Below are 20,833 nucleotides of genomic sequence, written 5' to 3'. Positions count from 1 at the left end.
TACAAAAACTTTGGGAGTGTTGCCAGCGAATGTTACTGTAGGATCACGATCCTTGCTGTCAGCCTTTTTCGTAGAGAGGGATTGGATTCACACCAATCATTGTGTATAATCATCCATGCACCAGTTACTGCTGATATGGAAAAGGGATGAGGTGGAAGTGGTACAGGCTGATTCGCAGCTGTATCAATCTAATTCAAACGCAGTTGAGGCTAGATATTATGATGGAGCCTTCGGACCTATTAAAATTCGTGATTACATGGTGAATGGACAGCAAGGAATAGTCTACATGGACACCAAGAAAGTACGGGAAGTAGTTGAAAAAATTCTCAAACTCACTGCCATGGTCTCTCCTAGACCCATGGTTCGACCTATTATCGAGGGGGTCGATTATTAAATTCACTAAAGAAGAGATGGAAGTGGATGCAACTTCCGAATGGAAAGCCACATTGCAGCAGCTGGTGAATGAAGTACAATCTCAGGAGTTGTGGGATATCGATGGAGCTAAAGTAATATTTGAGGAGGAACGTGGAGGTAGTGAGGAAGAAAAGTTACAAATGGAGGATTTCATCTTAGCTCCGGCTCATATGAAAGATCGACAGCCGGAGACAGGAGGTTCATAAAGATGGAAAAGATGGGAAGTATTGTACAAAGTTGGCTGGATGGCCACTTTGGTTAATTTTGTCATATTGGCTTATAAGAAGATTCTGTAAATATGTGAGGAATAGGCTTTTAAGCCATTCCTTGCTGAAGTTGTTTGTAAATAATGATGGAGCATTGTGAATAAATAAAATCATTGCTCATGAGATCCGATGTAGTTGTTGTATTTTGAGATGAATTCTTGTTATGTTAGTTGGCCAAATCGATGACAAACAGAAGTTCGTTAAGCGCATATCTCGAAACTTCGGTGAGCTTTATTCGAAAAATGTTGTTTAGTTATTGGTTGGTGACAAATGTTGACTAGTGGTGTTTGCGTCAATATTGAAGAAAAACAGGCTTTTTGCCGTTTGTTTATTTTTTAGAAAATTTTGGCAGAGTTTCCCTTGTAAATGTGATATGCCAAAATTGTAAACACCTGCAAATATATCCCAAGCAACATATACAAAAACAACAATATATTTTACAAACAAAGTTTGGCTTTCAAGCCACTTTCCCAACTCTACACATCAAAAAAGACACTTGCCAAATCATGGCAAACAAGTGTAAAAATGTACACCTACTGTCCCTAGCTGATGTATTTTATTTTCTTTCAATGTCTATGACACTCTATACATATATGATCAGCCATGTCAGATATATTCATCAAAGCTTGGTGATTTTCTTTTGGATTGGCCAGCGGCACTACTATGAGGATTTTTCATCTCCGGTGATCTTTAAGGTACCTTTTTGCATTGGGCTTTGAGATTCTCAAATAATTGATTTCTCTAACCATGTTTCCTGAAAAATAAATGAGAACCACATGAGATATAATGGAGTGTTAATCAACAAAACTATGCTTTGTGTGCGGTATATGTTGTCATTGATGTGGCACTTTGTGAGATCGAATGAATCTTGGCATTTGTGAGTTTATGGCTTGCCAAAATTTCAAAAAATGGGATCTCATCCTCAATGAATTTGGCGGAGCATCACAATTCCTTGTGCTGGTGCATTTCTTGTAAGCACATGGAAGATTACATAAGTTGCACAAGCTATAGACTAAGCTCTAAATATGCACACCAAGGAAGTTACTCTGTTGAGGTGGAAGCACTGAGTGTTGCAAGGTGTTGCTCATCAAAAAAAAAAATAACTCATTCAGATATATGTACAAACACCTTGAGTGCATCATGAAATTTAACATATTCTACAATGTTTTTGTCATGAAGCAGTAGAAAAAATGGAGAAATCTACTTGCTCTTTTGAGATGATACGGCTGAATGCAAATGAGTTTGAGGGTGGCAATTTAATTGAAAGTTGAATGGTGTCCATGTCACTCCACGATCCGGTGACTGGTAAGTGAGAACACAGAGAGGGAATCAAAGTTTGTTTATGTGAAGGTGAAATTTTGTGGATTGATGTGGGTTTGAGCTTGTCTATTTGAAGAATGAATGAAAGGAGTAGAAAATAAGAATTCACGTTAAGGGTTGTTACTGGACAAACTCTAATGGATACTGTGATACAAAATATGGCCTCCGTGCCAAGTTTTGAATATAGGCCAAAGTGGGCTAAATATATAATTAGTCAAATTGACTATGGGGGACAATTGTTGTGCCTAAAAAATAATCCAAAAAGCCCACAAACAAAGCCCAACCTTCGGCCCACAAGAGATGCAGACAGTTGGTCCAAGAAAAGCACGATGCGGGAAATTGAGCCATGACCCAACGTGAGTGATCGTGGAATGCGGTTGAAACTCCCCTATGGAGTGTGACAAAAGCAGAATGAGGAATCAGAAAGAGGCCCCCGACAAAATCAACAAAAAATCGACAGCAACGTCTCTGCAAATTTGCTCTCATTTATTCTGTTGTCTATTTTATTTCCGACAATCATCTTCCATAGATTTCTCTTGTAAAAACTTTGTTCGAATTTATAAAAACATAACTAATGTTGATGTTGTTTATGGATTCCCCTGTTAATTCCATTATATTCCTCATTCCGTGATCTTAGTTTTGGAGCCATTTCGAAGGAATTAGAACGAACGATCGAATCGAGATCCGCAACGTTTGGTAAACGAAGTCAGATAATTTTCACAAATTTGGCACGAACACGTGCCTGGCACGCCCGCAAATTTTCGTGACAAACACATTCATATATATATATATATATATATATATATATATATATATATATATATATATATATATATATATATATATACGAATTTTAATAATTAATTACATTAAAAAAAACATACGTGAATCTCATGTATGAGATACTAGTTTTTAATAATAATAATAATAACATAATGATTTCAAAAAAAAATAATAATATAATAAAGAGAGCAAGTGAGTCGTAGAAAGGATCGACAGAGACAAAAATAGAATATACGAATATTTTCATTTTAACTTCAAATCTCCCAAATTGAGTTTTCTGATGAATCTTTTGCTACGAAAGAAAAATTAAAATATTAATATCTGAGAAAAAATTATCCACCGTATTTTGTTAATTTCGAATCGACTTCTTTCCAAAAGGTACCCATGATTAATTTCTGCTTTTGTTTCTCCAATTATTACTGTAGATGGGAACGGTGAATTCGCCAATCTATTAAAAATGACAAAAATTTATGTGAGACGATCTCACGGGTCGTATTTGTGAGACGGATCTTTTATTTGGGTCAAACCATGAAAAAGTATTATTTTTTATGATATGAGTATTACTTTTTTATTGTGAATATGAGTAGTATTGACCCGTCTCACATATTAAGATCTGTGAGACGGTCTCACATGAGACTCACTCATTAAAATATATCACAAATCCTGAATTATATGGTTAATAACATGTGGCTGCATAATACAGCGTTCTTTACACCAACACAGTTGTCATAAATACTTTCCCAGCGTAATCTAACCACCTACGAGGAGTTGTAGAATGTAGAGTGTCCCAAACCAATGCAATTCAAATAAAAAAAAAGCTAGATCCGAATCAAATGATGGGTTTGCCCGTGCCCGTCAGTCATTCTACCTCCTTCATCTAAATGCAATCAAAGTTGAGTATATTAAAGATGGCTTATTGAAATAATATATTTATATACTTTTATAATTTTAATCATTTTTTGTTCGGAATGTTGATATGATATTATATAAGTCAGCGTCGTCTTGATACCACATCAATTTCACATAGAAAAATTTATAAATTTGTCAAAAGAATAAAAATATAGGACTGAAACTGAAATTTGATGGCATAGATTTCATTCAAAAACTATAGAGAAATTTCATCGTTGATTTTTCTAATATTAAAGAATCGATAAAAAATTTATTACTATGTTTGGAATTGGATTAAATTAAATTTTTCCTAGAGTAATTTGGTATGAAAACAAAATAGAAAAAACAAAAATAAATTGTTTTTTTGTTTGAATTCGATTTAGGAGCACCTGCTGCGTTGGTACGATAGCCGCCGTGTATTCGGAAGCTTGTTGGAGTACGTGAATACAAAATATTTGTCCAAAAAATAATACCCAATTGATGTCCATCGTGCGTTATTAGCTCTATTATTTTTAATTAATAATATAATAATGAAATACAATATATTGGTACTGGCCATCTTTTCTATATATTCAATTATTGGTGGCCTATAAAAAAACATAAATTTTTGTGACCTCTGCCGAATCTCTCTCTGTGGCTGCTTCTGTGTGAGAGAGAAGGCCATTCGTTGGTAGACTTATTTGTTGCGTTCCTATTCGCAACACTAATATATACACACGCGAGAAGGGAAGGGAAGTTAATTGAACTGAAGGAAGCGAAATGGGAAGATCCCCTTGTTGCGCAAAAGTGGGGTTGAGGAGAGGACCCTGGTCTACCAAGGAAGATGCTCTGCTAACTAATTTCATCCAAGAAAATGGAGAAGGCCAATGGAGATCTCTCCCTAAGAAAGCTGGTATGTTTTTTTTTGTTTGGGTTTTTAAGTTGTTTACTTTCTATATGCTTCTCTCATTTGGAAATATTGATCGATTAAGAGGTATTTGTTGTACATATGTAGGGTTGCTGAGATGTGGGAAGAGCTGCAGATTGAGGTGGATGAATTATCTGCGGCCAGGAATTAAGCGAGGAAACATCAGCCAAGATGAGGAGGATTTGATCGTGAGGCTGCACGGACTGTTGGGCAACCGATGGTCCCTAATCGCCGGAAGATTGCCAGGTCGAACGGACAATGAGATCAAGAACTACTGGAATACCTATCTTCTGAAGAAACTCAACAATGCCGGCATCCACCCTAAACCTCACAAGGGCTTACCCAAACCACTCAAAGTCAAGAAAGCCGCGGCGGCGGCGACAGTCGTTAAGAAACCAAAGAAGCTGAAAAAGGTTGAGAATGTCGAAGCCGACAACAAAGTTCTTCATGATACTGATCATCTTCAGAAGACCAAAGTTTACTTGCCCAAAGCCATTAGGATATCTCCGGCTTTCTCGAGGACTGACAGCCTTGACAGCCTGTTGAGTGGGTTTTCGAGTAGCGATGGCGCCGAGCCGGCAGCGCAGGGCGGTGGCAGGAAGGTGGAGGCGTCTTTCGTGCCGATGGCTTGGCCGGAAGTTGGTGACTATGAAGTTTGCGGTGGCGACGACGATTTTCTGGGTGGCTATTGCGTTCTGCCGCTGCCTCAATCGGATGCTTCCAGCGATGCGCATATGTTGGACCAAGTCTACGAGGATTATTTGCAGCTTCTTTAGTTGGTGAAATGTAATATTATTACATAATTAAACACTTCTTGTTCTGTATTAATTAAGAGTGTGTATATAAATAACTCGGCTTTTTCTTGAGTTTTGTGGATAAATAATTAAAATTTCATTATAGTGGTTGAAACATTTAGCTTGAACACAGGGATTTAATTCAGATTTGTGAAGAAACTTTTGCCATACGTTTAAAAACCCATTTATCGTCCAACAATCGAAAACTTTAGGGAGAAAATAACTTCAACAACAATAACCATTTTTTTTAATTATAGTCTCATTGGCAAAATTATATTTTGAAAAACTTGTTTTTTTATCTTTCTTTTTTCAACTTTAATTCTTTTTCATTTGACATAATATTGAAAAAATGATAAAATATCACCGAAAAATACTTTCGTGACAAAACTGACATTGCTGACATATTGATGTCTGATTAAAAACATAAATAATATACTATAAAAAAAAATTTCTTCTTGCTTGCTTAATATTGTATTGTATTGTAAAGATAGTTGATGCCATTGAAGGATTATTGTATACACAAGAATCCAAATTAAACAACAACTACGTATGTCACATCTATTTATATAAAATAACTAAATCGAACTAATTATTCGAACCAATAATATATGAAAGAAAATATTATTTCTTAGGCCCAATTTAGTGAGAGATTATACCTTTGCTCTAGAATAAAAAAAAAAAAAAAAAAATTGGAGTACGTACGTAATTAGTGGTGGAGTTCCTAAACGTTGGCTTCGCTGGCTTCGTAGTTGGTATGATGCCAGCTATCGTTTTTTTTTTAAAAAAAAAAATCAAATCAACCGGCAGTTAGATCCATATCTCATTTTTATTTATTTATTGGATACATATAAATTCTAAGGTAATAAACGTGTATCCCTAAAAAATTAATTCCCCTGGAAAGGAGAGAATGCATGTAATAAATAACACGATAGATTCACAACAAATTTCAGCGATGACAAAATTTGTAATAACTTTTGCACAAGTGGTAGATTAATACATATAAACAAATTACAAGTGTTCTTCTTGTTCATACAATAAATGCAGCACAAACATTTATTATATAAAATAAAGTAGGAGACAAAACAAGAGATGCGATCTATCTAGGGGTTCGAATTTGAAACATAGTTTTCAAGGTCTCAAATTATATATATTTGCTTATTTTTCAAATAAATTGATAGTCTCGTGGTTCTACGGAGTATTAAATTACGGGATTTGTTGGGTTGTTATTAGTCATGTCTGAATTTTATAACACAGTTGTCATTTTTCTCTAAATGTAGTTAAGGAACCAAGACTAAAATTTAGTATATGGCTATTTTGCTCAAATCATTGAAATGGTATGGGACACGTTAGCAATTTTTGATTCTGTGTCAACATTATCAGTGTCATACTCATATCAGCATTTTCAGGAGCTACTTCATAACTCAAAGGAAGGCAAAAACTTGTGTGAGACGGTCTCACGGATTGTATTTGTGAAACAGATATCTTATTTGGGTCATCCATGAAAAGTATTACTTTTTATGCTAAGAGTATTATTTTTTATTGTGAATATCGGTAGGATTGACCCGTCTCACAGATTAAGATCCGTGAGACGATCTCACATAAGACACACTTTCAATGGAAATATTTTTTTTTTATTCGGTACACTTTATTTTTGTGATATATTCCCCCTCTTGTTTATTTTTGGTCAAAAGATGAAATTTTTAATGATAATTTGTTGTATTCTCCGATTTTCTCAATAATAACTTAGTCCACATCAGCATTAACCGCATTTTATATATTTCGGATCTATTTACTTACTTTTAAAGACATTTTAACAGTAATTTTCAACTAATAAAAACACATTTTTAAAGTATCAAACTTTGAATAGTTACTGGGCCAAAATCGTAATAAAACAAATCGGTGGACCACAAAAAGTTATTTTCCATCCGAATAAGATCTATTTTTTGGTGATGAGTTGATTAAAATCAAAAAAATAGAATAGTTGATTAAAATCAAATCAAACCATGAATAATAAAAACCAAGAGACTTCATCGGAATTGGTCTTACGCGCCGTGCTTGTCAATTGTGATTCAAAGCCTCTGACCTTAATCATTGTTTCTTTCAAAACAGCTGACATCATCTCTGCTTGGCCACCGCTCCGATACCTTCAAAATCTACCGTTCGAAATGGTCTCGTTCAGCCTTAGGGTTACTTGCTAAGCCTATTACCCAATTTGAAATGTCTGAAAACTTAAAATCTTCTAAAATAAATATTAATGAGATAATTTACCATCTCTGAAATTTGCGTAACAAAATACGGTTTGAAGCTGAAAAACCGCAGGTTGAAAGGATAATAAGAAAGATTCAGATTCACACTTACAGATGTTTATCTTCTTCCTCTGATTTGTTTTCTAGTTTGACGTAGGTAGATTGTGTTGGACTTTTGTAGTAGTGGGCTTGGTCCATTTGAATGAGAAATTGGACTAGTTAGTGGATGGTAAGTAGGAAGTGTCCCACATAGGAAAAAGAACAAGGCAATGGTGAGCTTATATTGATTTACACTTTGTAGAGATGTAAGTAAGATTGGTCAAGAGGCTCTCTCTCGCGCCCGTCAGCGCAGAGGGGGTTGCAAATCATGGGCTCGATTTGCAGTGGAAAAAGGCTTGACTTGTGTGCAAGCGTACGAGCGCGACCTGTGTGCGTCGAATGTCGGACCGATCAAGGCAAAATTTCCCACCAAGGTTCACCTGGCTTTTGCTAATTTTCTTTTTCGAAATTTCAGTTATGAATGACCTTCCAGCTGCCTGACTCTCCATATGGCTTGCGTGACTGTTGGTGCTCCAGCTGGGTGTGGGTGACGGTTGGTGCTCCAACTGGGCTGGTCTTTGGCCTTTCGGATGACCGACAGTTACAGTCATATGGAACCGGAGTGCCTATAAACAGAGACAGCCTCGACTCCATCAAAAATAATCCAATAAACAGAGGCAGCCTCGACTCCATCAAAAATAATCCAACACACTCTCCTGCACTCTCAAATTTTCGAAGATTTCTTCTGCTTTCCTATCTCGGCTGCTGCTGCTGCCCACGGTTGCTGTTCCTCTGTCGTTCCTCTGCCCTCGTGATAAAGTTCAGGTACTTTTCGGTTCGCCATGGTGGTGCCTTGTGCTACGGTACTACTGGTTTTCCGTTGTATCCTGGGAAACAAACGTCCACGTTCATCCTCGCAGCACACATCGGAGGGGACGAATCTGTTTTAAGGACACTGTATTTCATGCAGGCCTCAGTTTGCTTCAATTTTTGCATTGTGCTACTGTTTAGTTCGTGATACTAGCTCGCTACTTTTTATATACCTTTCTGTTTGTGCATACATTTTGTGTAACAGATTGCAGTGGTTCAATTTTATGTGTATCTCCTGGGGATGCCTAGTGTACTTATATTTGTAACTCTTTTTTATCTTTTTTAATGGAATTACTTCATTAAAAAAAATAATAATTTTACTTTTTTTAATCAATTTGGTATTTCTTGTTCTCACCCTCTCCATCTAATTTGTTTTGATTGGATCAACCTAAATTATATTTATTTTTCATAAAATAATGTTCAACATAATAATCATAAAAAATAAATCAAATTAAGAGTTATCATTACATACATTACCTTTTCAGTATTCATGGTGTCAATAATAAGAGAGTGAGTCTCATGTGAGACCATCTCACGGGTCATAATCCGTGAGACGGGTCAACCCTACCCATTTTCACAATAAAAAATAGTACTTTTAGCATAAAGAGTAATACTTTTTCATGGGTGATCCAAATAAGAGATCCGTCTCACAAATATGACCCGTGAGACCGTCTCACACAAGTTTTTGCCATAATAAGAATGAAACTAAAATCATCATTTATTTGTCATCCTAATTTTATTTCAAAATTTATTATATTTATATTTTATTCTATTCTCGTGTTGATATCAAGTATAACCTTAAAATTATGAAAAACACGGGATTTCTATTCCCTTTTTGGAAAGGTTTGAAGGCATTAAAATTTTTCTCAAAATTGACAAGAATATTCACATAAACCGTCTCACAAGAAATCTATTTAAATTTGATCTCTCATATTCATTTGTTTTCAATATTTAGGTTGTTTAAGAAATGCCAATAAATTTTAAAGGACAACACATTATTTTCTTCAATTCCGGCGTAACAAATACTTTTTACAATTTTTTTCATTTTTTTTTTATAAAAACATGCTATTATTTCTAGGGAATAACTGTTATATTATGATTTTAGTTTAAAATAATTTATTCAATCATTTTTGGGATAGTTTGATATACCCAGGAACAATCTCATTATTCGAAATAATATCAATAGGTACTTTTTTTGCCTAAAAACATTTTCACCAATATTCTATTTATCATGAATTTTAAATATAAGAAAGATTTTTTTTTATCTGCATTTTTTAAATACTCCACTTTTGGTTCGCAGAAGGATTGATAACCATGTGACATGTTCCAACTTGTCACATACCAGAACCAGCAATAAATTAAACTCTTGGGAAATGTCAATTAGATCAAGAAACCATGTGGATTCCCAGTCGAGTTTTACTAAATAAGGCAACCATGTGGATTTCCATCTTTGATATAAACAAGATATGCAATCTTGAGATGATGTCCCGATTAGTCGTCAATATTTGTTTATAATGTAAGTCTCTAACGAGACGATTTCAAACCGAACAGGTTCATATCTGTTGTGAAGATAAATATTTCTCATATAAAAAGTAATATTTCTTATTGAGTCAGATCGAATCAAATATCTATCTCACAAAATTGACACGTGAGACGATGTCCTAACTATTAGTTTTGTGTTGATCATTTTTATTGTCGTTGTTCTATTTATACGATAACAAAGATTCTTAATTATATTTCATTTCAATCGGGCAACTTGCTAGGAAAACAACTAAATAACTAGAATTAATCAAATGAAGTATAAAAATTATAATAATTTTTTTCCTCTATATTTTTCTAAAAACAGTTACAATTAATGAAATGAGTCGCGAGACGCCTTTTATGTAATCAAGTAACTTCCATTGAAAAATAATTGTGTAGATCATCAAAGTTGTAAAAGGGAATTTCATTCACATTACCAAATTTTATTACACTTCAAACCATACATTTTGACTATCTATTTTAATTTTTAGTCATAAAGTTATTAATTAAGACGTGAAGTTAGAACATCCTCGTCACATAATTATATTATTGCCATCCACCTCTCGTTGAATCTTACAAAGGGATAAGATTAAAATAATTCAGTTCTTATTTAGTGAAAAATTTGTAGGTGCAAAAAATTATTATAGACAAAAATTTATGTGTGACAGTCTAATGAATCGTATTTTGTGAGACATATATCTTATTTGGTTCATCCATGAATGTTTTTTTATTTTTTATGTTAAGAGTATTACTTTTTATTGTGAATATCGGTATATTTGACCTTTTTCACAGATAAAGATTCGTGAGACTGTCTCACAAAAGAACTGTTCATTATTATATCATTTTACTTTGAACAAGACTCGTCTAAAAAAGAAACTAATAAAATGTAAAATATGTGTGTATATATAGTCTAACTTGTAGACTTTATAGTTAGGTACATATCCATTCCTCTCTGGCTTTGCAAACAAATAGGGATTCCATCGTTGACAATAAATTTGAGGAAAATTTAAATGAATATGTCAAAGTTCAGGAAAATTCTAACTTCTACTATATTTGATTAAAGAGTGGGTCTCATATGAGACCGTCTCACGGATCTTAATTTGTGAGACTGGTCAACCCTACCCATGTTCACAATAAAAAGTAATACTTTTAGCATAAAAGTAATAATTTTTCATGGATGATCCAAATAAGAGATCCGTCTCACAAATACGACCCGTGAGACCGTCTCACACAAATTTTTGCCTTGATTAAAAGTATTTAGATTTATAACTTACATTTCTTATATGTATATCTTTCGGTGTGTGACAAAAAAAAATATAATAATTCAATTGAGTAGTTGAAATGTAAACATAATATAAGAATATATATAATAGTGATGTCATTAAATGTCCAGGGAAAATAAAAAGATAGAAATGAATAAATAAAGAGAAAATTAGGATTTTGATTGTATAAGTTGGCACGTTATGAATTTTAGTAATGTAACGGTTCAAAGTTTCGTTTTCATTCAATGACGAGATTTTTTTATTTTCGACCATTTTTCGTAATCATTAAATCCAACTTATATTTTTTATTTAACATTGATTTTTTATCACGTGGCTGATATGGTGCAAATAAAACACATTCTAAAGATAGTAAAATCCATATAAAAAAAATAAAGGAAACTTTATACTACAACGGCATCTTCAAAATTAGAGGAAAAGACTTTTCATTTGCTCATGTAGATTTTAATATATGTTTTTGAGTAACATAGGAGGATATCAGTATCAAATAAATAATAATCGTTTGATTTAATGATTTCTTGAAAAAATTGATGAAAAATAAAGAAAAATAACAAAACTATTGGATGAGAATCGAAATTTGGTTAGTTACATCTATAAAATTCAAAACATGTAAATTTATATGACCAAAATTCTAAAATTTTCGTTAAATAAATTATATCAAGAATTCAGTTATTTTTATAAAAGTAAGAAATCAAAAACTTGGGTCTCACGTGTCGTATTTTGTAAGACGGATCTCTTATTTGGATCATCCATGAAAATTATTATTTTTTATACTAAGGGTGTGTTTGGTTGAGTGAATTAAATAAGGATAGATTAATAGTCCAATATTTATCGTTAAAATTTTAAGTTGTTTTAATAATCATTTTGACCCGGTTTAAGATCCAATTTTATTAATCAAATAATTATCCATAAAATTAGATCTTAAACCGGGTCAAAATGATTATTAAAACAACTTAAAATTTTAACGATAAATATTGGACTATTAATCTATCCTTAGTTACTCCACTCAACCAAACACACCCTAAGGGTATTATTTTTTAGTGATCGGTAATGCTCGTCTTACAGATAAAGATTCGTGATATCGTCTCACAAGAGATCTACTCAAATAAAAATTCAATTAATTTGAACGAGCATATAATTTATAATTTAAGGAAGACAGTCTATCTCTTTTTCCCCATTTTCTATGTTCTCACGAAGGTCAAAATTAATATTGCGAATGTGACTGAACGTATTCAATTTTGTTACGAAACAATTTTTTTCCGTTTCACTTTAAGAAAAAGTATAAAATATTATTAATGTATATTTCAAAAGTATATAAAGATTGTGGGTTCAGAACAACTTCCTATAATTCTATTTTCTACCAAATTTTAATGAAAAATAATAATTGTTAATAATGAAATTTGGGTGATGCGAGATTTTTTTATACATGAATTACGTCGGGCATATTTTTTTTAAAATTTTTTATAAAACTGAAGTAAATATTCAATGCATCCATTTTGTATTTTTCCATGCTGACGTAAAAAGAGATTTCATTTTGTGATCGGAATAACTCTCAAAATTAGACTAAAATGTATATGCAAAAAGTAAACGAACGAACGAACGAAGAGCAATGAAAAAAAAAACACAGGATTTTTCACAGATATTATAAAAACTTTCCCAACAACTTCGATCGAAGTGGCTTCGTGTGGTTTAAAGTTATTCGAATCTTACACAAATAACACTGAGCAAATCATGTATGACATGTTAATTTACACTAACATACACATAAATTACCGGAAATTATATTGTTTTTATTATAAGATCAATAATAATATATTACAAAATCAAATGTTAGCAAGAAATATTGTATCACTAAAGGTATATGCTGCATAGTTTATAATATTGATAAATAATATCGAACTCAATCTTAACAAATTTAAAAGGATTCTATAGTTACTATATCGGTATAGATAAAAACTTGTGTGAGACGGTTTCACGTGTCGTATTTTGTAAGACGGATATCATATTTAGGTTATCCATGAAAAAGTATTATTTTTTATGCTAAAAATATTACTTTTTATTGTGAATATCGGTAAAATTGATATGTCTCACAGACAAAAATTTGTGAGATCGTCTCAAAAGAAATTTACTCATCCATATATACTATTGAACTCACTTGGGGTACTCCTCGATCTTGTGAATAAATTCACGTTATTTTTTAAAAACATTGTTTTGTCTTTTGAATAATAATAATAATAGTATTAACAAAAAAAAAAAGCTTATTAAAATCATAAATTTGTGAAAACTTTTGTCATTTATCTTCTTTTTTATTTTTCGAAACAATTTTTTGTTTTTCAAAACAAAAAATAAATACTATAATTTATTCTTATTTTTTTCTCCGAGAAATATATAAAAATTCCACTCTTTTAATTAACATATTCCAGCATAATAATTACATTTAACTAAAGTTTTCGTCATTTGTACAAAAATAAATAAATAAATAAATCCCCCAAAAAACACTCCATGCCCAGTGTACTTACCTACAAAAAAAATGTGACACAGACGTATATAACTTAAAGCAAAGTTTATTGTCTAAAATTTTATTTCGACAAATGTTAATAACAAATTGTGTTAAACGTGAATCGATGATATACCAAATATTTAATCAATCATCTCTCCCACAGGCTGTACATTGTTACATATCACTGAAAACAAATGAATTGCTGTCACGGTCCCCACGTGTTTTGGTTTGGAAGAGATGTGAATTGAAGGCCTAAATAAATTAATAAAACCTTTTAATTGTATTACTAATTAATGTGACCGGAGAGCGTGAGTACTCATCGTCGGTATCATGAGTTTGCACGGATGATAAGAGGTTTTTGGCAGACTTTTAGACAAACGGAACATGAATGAACCGATCTAACACCAAAATGAGAGGGATTTCAAAACTGTGCATGTATGAAACATTAAAGTTGAGGAGTTATTAAAAAGATTTGATAGGTATTACTCAAGAATGTGCATATTTATTTCGGGAGCTCATCACAATAAGAACTCCAAAGTTAAACAGGTTTGACTTAAGACAATTCTAGAATAAGTGAATTTTTTAAGATGTATGTAAATAAAGACATAAACACACTGAAAGTTATTCAATCTAGAGTTTTACAAGTGATGTGCTTTGGTATGAATTGTGACTGCTGAGAAATTATTTTGAACGAATATTATTTCAAAATAATTATTGGAAAATTAATAAATACACATATACTCGTAAGATGTTGTCAAATTTATCGAAAAATCGATAAAGTCTATATATAAGCTCGAAATAAGTATCAAAACGAGATGAAAAATTCGATAATACGATGATCAAACATGGATTTAAGATTAACGAATGAAAAAACGAGTTTATTTTAACTTCAATATAATTTTGTTGCCAATGAACTTGTTTTAGTTCAAAATGAACTTTTCTTTTGTGGTTCGAGAAGTTGGTAAACATGGACAATAATTAAGTCGTACTTAGATCAATCTTCCACAATCACGAAACTTAGAACGTCGTGCTTCTTCGCGTAACAAAAACCTGAAATTTTTAGGAACAATGTTATATGGAAATTTTTTGTGCACACCTTATGTACCACATTTTTGGGAGATGATCCACTGCTGTGAAGAGATAACCAACATACGGTACTGTGCATCTAAAACATCATCGGGTTGCATGCTATTAAATTAGTATTAATATTATTTCCTTGGATTTGGATTCTCTACTGTGGCAGAAAACACAGCACTATGTGCTGTGCATTTTTTACACGGGATAATCAATTGATCATCTGATGGAGCAGTTGATCCAAATCCCATAATTTTAGACATGAGTAAGAGGTGAATACCCTTTTAGCAAGGGACTTCAAAAGTAAATTCAAATTAGAATTTGAAATCGATATTATTTTTTACTACAAGGACCAACTATTACAATAAACAGCATACGCGGCTAAATTACTCGTCGAAGATTAAACATATGCAGCGCAAATACTTTGTGTTTATGTATATAATACATGTACTTGGATTCGTATATTGGTAGATGGGATTGAAGATTTTTTCCTGAATTAATTTAGTTTGAAATCTTAGGACAGCAGAAAGTTCCTCCCCATCCCCCAACGTGCTACGCTACCCTAAAAAAACTTGACGATTAAAAAGAGAGCCACGTGAATTCCTTCCGATCCGACTGTCGCATTCGTTTTAGTCCATTTCTTCTCGAGACCACTTTCATTGAAAGAGGGGATGGCGCGGTGGCTGGAGGCAATAATTAGTAATTAGTTTTCCGTGATGAGATTTCGAAGTATGGATAAAATATAGAGTAATATTTTATTGAGATATGATATTTATAGTTAAATATAAAATTTATTAAAATAAGTTTTTCAGGATATTTTTTTATTAAAAGAGATTGAAGTATTTTTGTAATTTTTTCGGAGAAATTTTTAACTTATAAAAAATCAAAATATAATTCTAAATTTAGCTATGTTAGGTCTCTCAATTATTTTAATATAGTATAGATTCTCACCGGCCAACAAAGCACGCACACTGTGCGCGTGCAATAAATTATATTGTTTTTATATATAATAATAATGACATGTATACTTCTTCAAAAAAAAAAAAATAATGACATGTATACTGTATAGTTTATAATATTGATAAAAAAAATTATTACCGACCCTAATAAATAATAAATAAATTTATAAAGAATCCTATAATTCAGTATCCTATTGAACTTTACTCACGTGGACTCCTAAAACAACGGTGAAAACTGAATAGTAATGCACATTATTATGAGTAGGTCTCTTGTGAGATAGTCGCACGAATATTTATCTGTGAGACGGGTCAATCTTATCGATATTCACAATAAAAAGTAATATTTTTATTATAAAAAGTAATATTTTTTCATGGATGATCCAAATAAGATATTCGTCTCACAAAATACGACCTGTGAGACCTATTTCACACAAGTTTTTACCCATTATTATTATTTAACATCTTCTACCATTATCGTAGCTTTTAACTAATCATTTGCATCCATTACTCTATTATTTTAAAACCAAAATAAACTGTCATACAAAATTTACATAAATATATTCATTGATATAATTCGATTTACGTAGCATTATCACTATTTTTATTGCTCTCCCAAGTAAAAATCAACACATGTTATTTCTAAAAAGTTCATCTTTCGCGACACAATTTCATATTTTTTTTCGTGAGATGAATCAATTTGATTCATACTTAAATTGAAAAGTAATTTTTTTGATATAAAAAAAATAATATTTTTCATAAATGAGACCAAGTTGAAGATTCGTCTCAAAAAATTAACCCTATAAAACCGTCCGACAATTATTTTTTTCTTACAGCCCCCTCTATTTGTTTTCCCCGAAGCACTCCATGCATCGGGTACTAAAGAACGTGACGAAGCCGTACTAAAAACGAAGTTGATCTTTTAAAATTTTATTCCCACGATTTACTTTTTAAAAAACTAATCGTGTAAAACGTGAATTGGTAACATGAGGATAATATTTAATCAATCATCTCTCTCACGAGTTTACACCCCAACTAGTTTGCATTGAACCATTTTGGAGGAGATGTGAATCGAAGGTCATATGAGACCGTTTCACGTAATTTTTTATTATTAAATTATAAAATAGCTATGTGCCGAGATAGTAGTTGAATTAAATATGTGTGTAATACTTGGGATATTATAAATACGTACATTGCCAAATTTTAATAGAAGAGAATTGATAAACTCATCGTATAGCTGGAAATAAATATGGAAATTCGAAACGATACTGAAAATTTTGATAATTCAACGACCGAACATAGATTTAAGATTAACGAGTGCACTTCCACATATGTGTTAATGTGAAAGATGCTGATATTAATAATGTCATCTTACAATTTTTTTTTATATCTAACTCGTCACGGTTGTCTAGTAATGTTACTTTAATCACTGAAATTTGACTTTGCTTCCGTGACACTCGGATGGACAATGACAACTTTATGATATGTTTTCTTTATTTAATTAATTTTTATAGAGATACGAGTATCTTTGTTATTGATGTCATTATTTCAAATTCAATTTTGTTGTTAATGGACTTATTTTAGTTCAAAAATAGCATTATATATGACCGTTTTACTGATCAATTTTTTGTATTTTGATACAAAAAATCTTCTGATATGATCTATGAAAATATAATTTTTATGTTTTTTTTATAGTAGATTTAAACTGAATCAACGTGTCTCACGTATATAGATTTGTGAGACTTTTTCACAATGACCTACTCTTGTCACATAGTTTGAATAGATGGTAAACATGGACATTTGCGGGTTGTATTCAAAGAAATCTCATGTAACTACTAAACTTCAAAGTTGTGCTGTTTCGGGGAAAAAATAGAAAATTTTAGGATGGAAAGGCAAACTATTAGAATTTAAAAATGATATTATTTTATTTCCAAGAGCAATGATTACAATAAATAGCCCGCATACCTAAAATTATGTAGCATAAATAATTTTTTATTTATGAATAAATGTATAGACTATAATCACTCGTCAGTATCGATTTACTCAAACAGTAATAAATTATACATATATATGTAATATGTATGTATGTATATGTATGTATATGTATATGTATATGTATTGGTAGGTGGGATTGAAGATTTGTTCGTGCATTAATTTAGTTTGAAAATGGCAGAAGCTCCTCCCCATACCCCAACGTGCTACGCTACCCTAATCAGCAGCATTAATTAAAAATCTTGACGATTAAAAAGATAGCCACGTGAATTCCTTCCGATCCCACTATTGCATTGGTTTTAGTTCATTTCTAGTGGGATTCATTCCACGTTTATATCCGATTCGTTTCTGTTAATTGTCTCATATCGATTGGGTAAATAACTTTGGAATTATATATATGAGTTTGGACAATCCTCTCCATTGAGCTAGCTTTTGAGGTTAAGTTAGGTCCAAGTTCCAATCTTAACATGGTATCAGAGCTCGGGTTCCTCCGTTATGTGTTGGACTGCCTATAATTAGGCCACCCGTTCTGCCCATAATTGAGTCATTTGTAAACTCCATGTTCGAGATGTTCATTTCTGGGCGTGGGAGAGGTGTGTTAATTGTCCAATATCGGTTGGGTAAATAACCTTAGAATTGTATATATGGGTTTGGACAATCCTTCATCTTTGAGCTAGCTTTTGGGATTGAGTTAGGTCCAAATTTCAATCTTAACAGTTTCGATTCATAAACGCAGCACTACAACTCTATTGATCTTTCTATTTCCTTTTGAAACCATACGCACTCGAATAGAGAAACGTGTGGTTTAATTTATTTAAAGTGTTTGTGATGATATAAATTAGTACGATACCATTTATTTGGGATATTGTAGAGCTGAAATATATATAGTTGAAAATTCATTTCATTTGCATACTATCAAGAAGAGTGAGTCTCATGTGAGACGGTCTCACGGATCTTAATCTGTGAGACGGGTCAACCCTACTCATATTCACAATAAAAAGTAATACTCTTAGCATAAAAAATAAGAAATCCGTCTCACGAATGCGACCCGTGAGACCGTCTCACATAAGTTTTTGCCCATCAAAGATTCCGGTCGAGTCGATTAAATTTATATCCCAAATTAGGAGTTGCAAGAGGGATTACATACGGGTTGATGCAAATAAACTTTGGAATGAGAAATTATTGAGAGAAGCTGATTAATGATTATAGGAAAAATTGGGAATTTTAATTTTTTTTATTATTATAAATTCAATACCTTTTGGATATTGGTTGTCCCTTTTAAATATACAATGGATCAACAAATTTACTGGGTCTCGAGGTCCATTGGGCCCAATAGACCTCCAGGTCCAGAAAAACTAAGCTTTCGTTTTCTTATCATCAAACGAAAAATAAATAGCAATAGTAATTTGGGCCCAAACTAGTTAATAACAAAACAAATAATGTAATTTTTGTATGTAACGACTATCTCAAGGTATCATTTTATTCTAATACCCTTAAAAGTGCACCTTGTTTTCCTTTAAAAAAAAAGTTGATTCTTGTTTATGTGAGAATTATGATTACTATTAGGTTGAGTTTGGACGAATGAGTTTCGAACTAATTGGATGGATTATGTCAATTACATTTCAAATTCACGTATTTGTTAAATTATTATGTAGATGTAATGATAATTACGATGAATGAATGCATAGATATTGTGACAAGCATTAACATCCCGCATGATATTTCTTGGATTATATATATTTTTACATTAGATATATATTTGGCATCTTGTCAAATTACATTGGAGCATTTATTTAACTTTTCGGAAAATGTAATAAATAAAATGGGCAAAATGGAAAGTTGTTGGGGGAAAAAAGGGAAAATAATAATGGAAATTTCGATATTGAATGGTTATATGTTATGCTTATGTATAGTTTTATTATTATTTTTACAAAATGGGGTTTGGAGATTTCTTATCTAAACTACCTAACTATCAATATAAGTGAGATTTGAACTCAATACATCATTGAATAAGTGAATCGTATTTTATTCTAAATGTTTGGCAATCTAACTAAAGAAGAAACTCGAAGTGGAATTTGACACCCATTGATCTTATTCTAAAAATCTAGGATCCGATATCTTTGAAAGATTTCAGATCTATCCGCCTGTGCAACACTTTCTATAAGATTGTTTCTAAAAATGCTTTGTGATGCTCAATTAATTGAAAATGCTATAGTTTTGACGAAGTAAATTAAGATTGAGGATTTTTTGAATTGTTTGCTATCATGTGTTGGGCTGTATGGTCTGAAACTTGCAAGAGAGGGCATGCTTCTATGGGACACAAACATGAATTTTGCATCGATTGGGCATATGCATTGCTGCTGGATACTTTTTGGCAATCTTTCAAAGTCTGTACCGCAGACACCCTCGGGATAAATTTGGAAGCCACTATTACCGAATCAATTAAGGTTGGATGTTGACGAGGGATTTGACGAACATGAGAACAAGTTTAGTATAGGGGTAGTGGTTTGAGATTCTCAAGGCTTGGTTCGGAATGCTTCAATGTGTGTTATTAGGCACCTAAAATCGATGAAAGGAGCGAATTTAACTACAATTAAATATGATATAAATTTTTGCTTGGTACTTGGTTTTGCAGATATATACATATTCTTAAACTCTACTCAAGCAATTTACATCATCAATGTACCTGATGATGATCTGGAACAAAATGGTTTTATATCGCTGAAAATTAAAACTTTTATGAAACCTAACATTTTCATTTCTCTTCAATCCATAAAAAAAAATGACAAATAGAGTGCTTTATTTCCTAACTCGAGAATCTATTCAGTTATCTTTATACATTGAATGATTTAATGGAGACATTTTTTTTTTATATTTGTGGGAGAGAGAAACGGTAAATTGATATTAATGTATACATTATTCTAGCAATACCAATTCTCATCAAATCTTTTTTTAAAATTACTCGCAGTCTAACATAAGAGAA

The 20,833-nt window shown here is 32.1% G+C and overlaps 1 protein-coding gene across 1 annotated transcript; it reads left to right on the top strand.

Annotated features, from left to right (window-relative positions):
• The first annotated feature begins 4,273 nt into the window (after window positions 1-4,273).
• Window positions 4,274-5,444, top strand: LOC140817104 (transcription factor MYB30-like). Its single transcript, XM_073176694.1, has 2 exons — window positions 4,274-4,563; window positions 4,666-5,444. Exons 1-2 carry the CDS (start codon window positions 4,431-4,433, stop codon window positions 5,352-5,354), a joined length of 822 nt encoding a protein of 273 aa, XP_073032795.1. The 5' UTR covers window positions 4,274-4,430; the 3' UTR covers window positions 5,355-5,444.
• Window positions 5,445-20,833: the final 15,389 nt, after the last annotated feature.

The sequence above is a fragment of the Primulina eburnea genome, chromosome 16, assembly GCF_022965805.1.
Source record: "Primulina eburnea isolate SZY01 chromosome 16, ASM2296580v1, whole genome shotgun sequence".
Classification (NCBI taxonomy): Eukaryota; Viridiplantae; Streptophyta; class Magnoliopsida; order Lamiales; family Gesneriaceae; genus Primulina; species Primulina eburnea.
The sequence above is the reverse complement of the archived record's forward strand: the minus strand, read 5'-3'. Positions and strand labels throughout refer to the sequence as shown.

Bases quoted from the DNA above. Each gene is read 5' to 3' on its own strand.
- LOC140817104 (XM_073176694.1), top strand. From the start codon at position 4,431: ATGGGAAGATCCCCTTGTTGCGCAAAAGTGGGGTTGAGGAGAGGACCC. The intron at 4,564-4,665 runs GTATGTTTTTTT...GTACATATGTAG, and splicing joins ATCTCTCCCTAAGAAAGCTG to GGTTGCTGAGATGTGGGAAG.